The 9,008-nt window shown below is 54.9% G+C and overlaps 1 protein-coding gene across 1 annotated transcript; it reads left to right on the forward strand.

The window, feature by feature from the left end:
- The first annotated feature begins 93 nt into the window (after positions 1-93).
- GPN1 (GPN-loop GTPase 1) lies at positions 94-8,147 on the forward strand. Its single transcript, XM_082218456.1, has 14 exons — positions 94-209; positions 308-401; positions 500-539; positions 1,084-1,150; positions 1,604-1,641; positions 2,137-2,215; positions 2,315-2,409; positions 2,791-2,836; positions 4,376-4,522; positions 4,997-5,079; positions 5,760-5,799; positions 6,729-6,822; positions 7,277-7,396; positions 7,681-8,147. Exons 1-14 carry the CDS (start codon positions 105-107, stop codon positions 7,764-7,766), a joined length of 1,134 nt encoding a protein of 377 aa, XP_082074582.1. The 5' UTR covers positions 94-104; the 3' UTR covers positions 7,767-8,147.
- Positions 8,148-9,008: the final 861 nt, after the last annotated feature.

Consider the following 9,008-nt stretch of genomic DNA (forward strand, 5'->3'; position numbering starts at 1 on the left):
GAGGGGAGCAAAGGCAGCCCGCTTGGAGCGAGAGGTGGCCAAGAGCGGCCCTCTGGCTCCGCCCCTGGCCGGAAGCGGAAGCGGGCTGGCGACCGCGAGGCGACATGGCGGCGGCGGCGGCGGCGGCGGCGAGCTGGGCCGAGGGACCCCCGCCGGTCTGCGTGCTGGTGCTGGGCATGGCCGGCTCGGGCAAGACGGCGCTGGTGCAGGTGAGCGGCGGGGCGGGGAGCGAGGGAGGGAGGGCGGGCCGGGGGGGGGCGGGGGGGCTCCCCTGGGGCTTGACGCCGGCGCTCCTCTCCTCCCGCAGCGGCTGACGGCGCACCTGCACAGCCGGGGCTGCCCGCCCTACGTCATCAACCTGGACCCCGCCGTGCACGAGCTGCCCTTCCCGGCCAACATCGGTGAGTGCGGGGCCGGGGCCGGGGCCGGGGGGGGGGCGGCGGGACGGGGCTCTCCTGGCCGGGGGGCTTCATTTCTCCCCCTCTCCTTTTCCCCAAAGACATACGAGACACCGTGAAGTACAAGGAGGTCATGAAGCAGTATCCTTACCCGGGCAAAGCGGGGGAGGGGGGACTGGGAGACACTGGCCCTCAGACCTTGGGGGGGCGGCGGCGGACTATATTTTGAAGGGGGGAAATGAACGAATTTCTATGCCCCACAAATGACCCAGAGAGACATTTGAAATAAAAGGACACATTCTACTCATGTAAAAACACGCTGATTCCTGGACCGTCCGTGGGCCAGATTGATAAGGCCATTGGGCCGCATTCGGCCCCCGGGTCTTAGGTTGTCGACCCCTGGGCTAGAGGGTGATTGCTGGACTTTGCACACTGCAATGGGTGGAGAAAACCAATGTTGAAAGGATGTAGTAAGGCTGGGCAGGGTGTTTGTGCATCTGGTGAAATTGCCAGTGTGTCTCTTGAGCTGTTGCTGCTGACGTTGGCGATCTCTACAAATGTGGTTTTATGTGACACCTTTGCTTTAAATGGCCTGAGTCTCTATCTGGGGTAGAGGAAGGGGAAGGGAATACGCTGTCTGAGGTGACTTTCAGATTTCTACCAACCTTTCCTGAATGTGCACCAGGTATGGGCTGGGCCCCAACGGCGGTATTGTGACTTCTCTGAACCTTTTTGCAACAAGATTTGACCAGGTACGTAATTTCTGGTGAATTTCACTGAATGGTACTGCATTTAGCTTGAGTTTGTAGGTGCCAAACATCCTCACTTGGAGAATTTGCCAGCAATGATGAGCATTTGACATTCTGGGCCACATCAGAGGGCCACATATTATTATCAGTACTAAGGCTCAGAGCAAATTTGTATCTGAACTAATTTTAAGGTGTATTTTAATTAATAGGTTGCCTGTTCTTATGTTCTTTGTATACTGTCTTAGTTTTATGATGTTAGCTGCTCGGCTCCAGCCGGGGAAGGCGGAGTACAAATAAATTTGTTGTTGTTTATATCCCAGTTAACAATTTAATCACATAATGGTAATTCTGTACTTCTGATGCTGATGATATCATGGTTTTTTGTGTATCATGAACTTAACTGCAAACTCTAATTCTCTGTTTCTACCTATAAATCATCTTTCTCTTTCTGACTAGGTGATGAAGTTCATTGAGAAACGACAGGCAACATCTCAGTGAGTCAGTGGGAAGCCCCTTCTGTCACCTGGGGAGGGGGGTGATGGAAGTTCCTCTTGAAGGGAGGTGCATATGCAGCCTCACCTTCAGCAGAACAAAGGGGTGAACTGTGTCACATTATTGTGCATGTATTCACGATGGTCATTCCACTTTTCTAACTTAGTGTGAGACATTCAAGGCAAACCATAATTAATCTTAGAAGTGAAAATAATTCCAAAACAATTAAAGAAAAAAATCGGGAGTTTAAAAGAGACCCCAATTTTGTGCTGATCTCACTCTGATCTTTAATCTCCATTCAGGAGCTGATGAGTGAAGATTAAATTTTGCTGCCTGGGCTGTGGGATCCTGTTCCCTGATGTGAACAGGATTGTGCAACCAGTGCACGATTAAACCCCATCTTCCAGGTGTTAGCTGATTAGTGGGTGAGCTTGTTTTGGAGAAAGTGATTTGAACGTGGCCTGTGTGTGAGAGAGAACAAATTCTTCCCCTTGCAGGTACGTCCTGATTGACACTCCTGGGCAGATTGAGGTGTTCACCTGGTCTGCTTCCGGCACCATCATCACTGAAGCTCTGGTGAGGACCTTCTGCTCAGCTGGCCTCCTTTGCAGGAGGTGCCTGGGGGCAGGTTGCCCTGTTGGGCTAATGCTCCCCCCCTTTGATGTACCCATTTAGGCTTCCTCCTTCCCATCCGTGGTGGTTTATGTGATGGACACGTCACGCAGCACCAGCCCTGTCACGTTCATGTCTAACATGCTTTACGCCTGCAGGTAAGAGGAGGATTCTCTCCATAGTGTTATTTATCTGTTCTGCAATTAATAATGGCTTACCCATTATTGGAGAGCATCTCTCTGATTGTTCTTTGTTTGGGAAAAGGGTTGTTCTCTCAGTAGCTGCTGAAAAGGCTCAGAGACGACTCCCTCATTCCCGGGAGGTGGAATTGTTAGCCCCTCTTCTGGTGGCTTCTTGGCTTCTTCCTTGAACCTTGAGCAAGAAGCTGCCTCTGCTGCTCTTAGGCCTTCTCTAGGAAAGCACACAAACTGCCTGCTCTTTCAGTCATGAGTTTCTAAGCGAAATGTCTTTGTGGCAACCCCAGATCGAAAATGGCAATCTCTGTATCCCTGATCATGCTGCTGTTGTTTTCTTCTCAGTATCCTGTACAAGACGAAGCTCCCATTTATCGTGGCCATGAACAAGGTGAGCGGAATGCCAAAATCCAGTCTAAGACTTGAACCAACAAGACCATCTGGATGATGCTTTCCTGAAACAAGTTACATATGCCTCAGGGAAGCAGGAACTGGCAGTTTTGGGGAACTTCAGCACACCCTGGGATCTTTTGGGAGACGTACTCCACAGAGCATGGATTCCCCCACCCAATTCCTGGCCTGCCTTGTGGACAACTTGCATTTTCAAAAGGTGGAGGAAGAGATGAGGAGATTGACTGACCTTGGCAATTAGTCCAGCCTACAGGGAAAAATTGTTCAGTGGCTTTAAAGCAGTGGGAACTTGGGGCAGGAACGACGGCAGACAGTGGTCATGCAGGGTGTGCTGGAATTCAGGCCTCTACGGAAAGCTTAAGGGGGTGTAGCTAAAGAGATTTGCCGCATTTAAGGAAGTTGATTTTAATATGCTCAGAGAAATGCTAGTCAGGAGAATTCCATGGCCCAATACACTGACAGGGAAAAGAGCTGAGTTGGGTGGGAGTTTCTGCAGGAAGCCTTACAAAAGGCAGGGTCGCAAACAATTCCAGTGCGAGAGAGAGAAGATCAGAGCACGGGTAGACAGTGGGATGTTGGAAGCTGGTCCCGCAGATGTTATTTGCAGTGGTTTGGCTTCTTCAGCCATGGCCTCCATGACAAAATGAAGGACTCCTGGTAGGAGATGGGCATTGTGTGCTGTTGAGGCCACTCCTGTCCTAAAGTGATCAGTCGAACAGAAATGCAGATAATGCAAACAGCTGCACAGAAGTACTTGAATCTGAGAGCAGAAGCTGTTTTGGCAGTGTTTGGGTGAGGGCGGCAAAGAAGAGGGTGACAAAAGGAATGTTCAGCCAGCAGGAAGATGCCACTGAGAGCCAGTGTGGTGTAGTGGTTAAGAGCGGTAGTCATGTAATCTGGGTAACCGGGTTCGCGTCTCCGCTCCTCCACATGCAGCTGCTGGGTGACCTTGGGCCAGTCACACTTCTGTGAAGTCTCTCAGCCCCACTCACCTCACAGAGTGTTTGTTGTGGGGGAGGAAGGGAAAGGAGATTGTTAGCCGCTTTGAGACTACTGAAGGGGAGTGAAAGGCGGGATATCAAATCCAAACTCTTCTTCTTCTTCTTCTTCCTTGGAGCAGAGCCTGCCACTTCCAGAGAGGAAGGAAGGCAGCTTGACCCCCATAAAGAATGGAAGGTTGCGAGGATCAGGGGTGGGCGAGCAGGCATGGAAGGCTCTTCAGGTGCCTTGAAGGGCTGCTGTCCCTTTTGCTGATGAAACTTTGCTGTGCAATTGCGTCTTTCCAGGGTGGAGCTTGCACTCTGGGTGTGACCACAGCCTTCACTTGCTTAGCTGGCCCTTGTCTCATGGTGGGGGGGGGGCAGGAGGAGCTGCCGCTGCCTCTTGGCCTGGCCTGGCCTGCCATGGCCAAGAGAAGCAGCCGTCATGGTGTGGGGCCTGTGGTCCTTGCCCCATTGCGGAGCATCTGCCCACCTGTGCCCCCTGCCACCCTCACTCGCTCTCTGCCTTCCTGACGCAGACAGACATCATCGACCACAGCTTTGCTGTGGAGTGGATGCAAGACTTTGAAGCCTTCCAGGACGCCCTCAGCCAGGAGACCACCTATGTCAGCAACTTGACTCGCTCCCTCAGCCTGGTGCTGGACGAGTTCTACCACTCGCTCAAGGTGGGCACGGTTCCCCCCACCCACCCCCATCCAGGTGTGGATGGTGAATGAGGCACACTCCTGAAACTGCATGAAGTTGGCATTTGTTTCCCACCTTCACTCCGTCCAACTTTCAGGGAAGCCGCTCCAAGGAGGGAGGGGTACCTTCCTCTGCAACCCCCCCCCCCAAACCCTGAGTATACCGGATACCCAGTGCTGTTTCATCTGGACAGACTATTGTGGATGCTTGAAGGACTTGGTCCAGGGAGGCCTGAGAGTTCAGGTGCGCCCCCCTCCCGCTGGATGGCCTTGTGCCACCTCTTATGGAAAAGGAGCTTGTGCCCATCGCTCCTGTCCCTCGGGGAGGGGGGCTAGGCAATGTTCTGGTGCTGATGCTCCACTGGAGCAGAGGAAGGTGTTTGCAAGCCCCTCTCCTGCACTCAATTCCCACGCTCCGCACAAACCCTGTTTGAAACGAAGGACTTTCTCTTGCAGGTGGTTGGTGTTTCTGCTGTCCAGGGGTCAGGGCTGGATGAATTTTTCGAACTCCTCTCCAAAGCTGTCGATGAGTATGAGAGGTGAGAGTGTCCCCTTGTGTAAGGGGACCCACCTAGTCCTTGTCCATTTCTCACAGTGCCAACTAGATGCCTGGAAGCAGATCCGGAGGCCAACAGGAGCCCTCGGCACACCTGCTTTTCTCAGCAACTGGCGCCTAGAGGCATCCTCCCTCTGCCTGTGGAAGGAGCCATTCGAATTGGGGGCCATCACTGCCTCCTGCAGGAGGGAGTTCCAGAGCTGAACTGCATGCTGTGTCAGGAAGTCCTTCCTTTTGTGTGTCCTGAGTCTTCTGACTTGCAGCTTCATTGGATGCCCCCAAGTTGCAGCATTACAAGAGAGGGATGAAAGCCTTTCTCTCTCCCCTTCTCTGTGAGGCTTCTGCCATCCTGCTCTGCTGCAGAACAATGGTCCAGATGAGCTTGCATTAACTCCAAGGCTTCCTGCAAATCCATTTGGGGATCCCTCTAGATGCAGCATAGGGTGACCAGAACAGGGGGCCTTTGAGGGGGCAAGATCCCCTCTGCTGCTCTATGGGGAGACATGAGGCCCTGGGGGAAGTCTCTTCCAGCCCTGCCCTTGGGCCAGTGACTGGAGGTCTGGGCTGTGGTCCTTGCTGTGAGGGGCCCTCCTAGTCTCTACAAGGGTTGCCTGGGAGCCAAGAATAAACAGCTGAAACCCATTTCTCTTCTTCTCCCTCCAGAGAATACCGCCCAGAGTATGAGCGCCTAAGGAAGAAAATGGTGAGTCTGCCTCCAGATGCACGTGGCGCGTTGCCGCTCTGCCCTCTGCTGGCGCTTCCCCTGCCCCCAGTCAGGCACATGGGAAAGGCTCCCCCCCCACACATCATCATCATCATCATTTTATTATGTGTACCCCACCCATCTGACTGGGTTGCCCCAGCCTCTCTGGGCGGTTCCCATCAAAATATTAAAAACACAACAAACCCTCAAACATTAAAAACTTCCCAATACAGGGCTGCCTTTAGATGTCTTCTAAAGATGTGTAGTTCTTCTTCATCTCCTTGACATCTGACGGGAGGGCGTTCCACAGGGTGGGCGCCACGACTGAGAAGGACCTCAGGGTCCAGGCTGGACAATGTGGCTAGAGAAGCTCCTTCTGCTCGTGTAAGTCCTCCTTTGGCCTCGAGGTGGGCACTTCCATCTTACCAGAGGTCAGGGAGCCCCTCCTGCCAGCATGTTGGGGGCTCCCAATTGCCCTCCCAAGTGGCCAGAGGAGGCTGCTGCTCCCTTGCCAGAAGAACTCAGAGCAGCCATTGGCACTCAGGGTTTAGTGTGCTGCCTTCTGTACATGTGAGCACATAAATGTACATCTTTGTAGATACTGGAGTCCTGGGTGGTTTCTCCTTCCACTCTCTCTCAGCTCTGAGGGACACACACATTCAGCTTCCGACCTGAAGAACTCAGAGCTGCTGTTGGCCCTGCAGGGCTCTGACTTCTCACCAGCTTTGCTGCGGGTGGCGGCAGCAGATGCTTTAGGAGCTGCACAGGTGCGCTCTGGGCACCACCAGGGCATGCTGGGAGGCGGCAGGCTGGAGCCCCACAGGTGCCAACTGGAGCTCTGCTGGAGAAGGCAGGCAGGCAGGCAGGCAGGGCCCCGCCTGTGCTGGAGGACCAGCAGGAATTGCTTCCTTCCCTTTCCTTGCTTGCAGGAGCAGGTGGAGAGCCAGCGGCAGCAGGAGCAGCTGCAACGTCTGCAGAGAGACCTGGGCCCCCTTGCGATGGAGAGCAGTGCGGCCGCCCCAGGTGAGTCAAGGCCAAGGGGGTGGGGCTGCGGAGACCTAGAGAGGCTGCTTGGGGGCCACAACTGGCTCTTGCCTTCAAGCAGGGAGGAGGCTGCTGGCAGTGCCAACCTTTCCCCCATCCCTTGAGCCATTGCTCTGTACCCTGGCTGACTGCTTTCCTCAGCTGATCAGCTGGGGAGCCCCACGCTGCACCTGTTGGATTAGGCTGCTGCTGTCTCCTCCTCCCTGGATTCCCAGCCAGCCTCTCCCTGTTTATGCCTGTGACCTCCGCCTGCCTGTCTGCCATGGCTGCGCAGCCCCTCTTGAGCATGCAGGCTGGGAGTCTTCCTGGCACAGAGCTTTGCCCATTGCCTTGTGGTGGGGGCAGGAGCGACAAGGTGGGCCCCTGGCAGGCGGGAGGGGGGCACAGTCTGGGGCCAGGACAGGCTTGGCAGCCACTTGGCTTTTGTCTCCAGGCTCCATAGCAGAATCCGCAGCGGGTCCCTCGGCACTGATTCTGACCCGAGGAACTTTGGAGGGGGAAGAGGAGCCGGAGGAAGGCCAAGAGAGTGACACTGACGACATTGACCATGAAGGTGAGGCGGGCTCTGGAGATTGGGAAAGGTCAGTGGTTTGGGGGCGGGGAAGGCAAATCAAGAGACCGGTGGGGGGAGGGGGCATCCTCCAAAATGCCTGCATCCCGTTTCAGGGTGTGTTGGTGCAGCATGAGCCCTGGCCTTGATCTCAGAGGGACTCTGCGTAGCAAGCTCACTTTAAGTCCACTGTGGTTGGCCGGGGATGTTCCCTCCGGGATGGTCTTCCCCCTTGGTGGTGTTCTGGGACCCACTTCACCCAGGGGCTTTTTTGTCCCCTGCCCTAGTGACGGAGGAGCGCTGCGAAGAACCCGCCTTCCGGAACTTCTTGCAGGAGGCGAAGCAGCGCTACGCGGCCAGAAGCGGCCACTAGGGGAGGCGAGAGGAGAACCCAAGGGGGGCCTGGAGCCGGAGGAAGTTGGGCCCCTGTGAGAGAGACTGGCTCCTTGGAGGCTTCTCAGGCTACCCTTACTGTGCTGCCTTCTGGGCTGGTGGAGCTGAGCAGGGCTGGCTGCAGACTTCTGCCCGTTAACACAGAGTCCTTGGAAATGATGGCAGTGGCTGGGATCCCATTTTGTTTGGGGGTGAGGCTCCAGCAGAGACCGCCTAGGCCAGGGGAGGCAGGGTCAACCCATTGTGGAAGAGCATGCATTGAAGTGACCCATCTTCCCGTTGTCACCCAGCGAATTTCACTGTAATATTATATGCGTTCAGTTTGTAAGTTATCATGAGATAATGTATATTTTGTTATGAATTGCTGCTTCTGCCTCTTCCTGGGGGGCGTATGTGTGCTGGGGGGCCTCCCCCTTCCCTGGCCACCTATGCCAATGGGGAGGCAGGCGGGGCCTCTCAGAATGGCATGGGAACCTTGAGAGGGTCGGAGAAGATGTGGCTGGGCTCCCTCACAGGAGAAAGGGGAGGGGGCTCCCTGAGGATCTGCCTGTTCCAAGAAGGGAGCTGGAGTTGGGGGTGAAGCAGCAAGTTCTTCTGGCTGGCAGAAGCCCAAGAAGAGGGAAAGCAAGGGCTCCCAAGGAACCTCCGAAGCGAGGATGGGCAAGAAAGTGGTACAGTGATGCGGGGGGGGGGCAAAATTTCCTACCATTACATCTGTGCTGGTGGAGTCTGAGCTGGTGATGACTGACTGGGGAAGAGGTAACAGATTCCCCCCCTTATGTGGCAGCTGTGAGAAGGCAGATCCCCCCTCCCAGGGATCTTTAGGAAAGGGGTGGGAAATAAAAACTGCTTGGAACAATCCTGCTCCTTAAGGCCTCCTTGCCTGAAATGCCTCTGAGCATCTTCCCGTCATCTCCCTTGGCCTCAAGGGAAGAGCCTGGTTCCCAGAGAGCCAGGAGGATGTTGCTCTCAGCACAGACCCACCACTTCCGTCCAAGAGGCAGGCAGTCGACTTTGCAGGTGGTTGGGTGGTTCCGGCACTCATCTCTTGGCTAACCACTGTTAATGCCTTTACCGTAAGAGCAAGACAGAGAGCTTTGCCTGTCCTGTCTGCTTGCACGGCTGCTGTGGGAGCTCCCCTTGCACTGGTACCCAAGCTTGCTTTATTTTTGTACTCCTGGGGGGCTTGTGCTGCAGCCAGTTAGATTAAAAAGACTTGCTT

Source organism: Podarcis vaucheri, assembly GCF_965113315.1.
Source record: "Podarcis vaucheri genome assembly, chromosome: 3".
Classification (NCBI taxonomy): Eukaryota; Metazoa; Chordata; class Lepidosauria; order Squamata; family Lacertidae; genus Podarcis; species Podarcis vaucheri.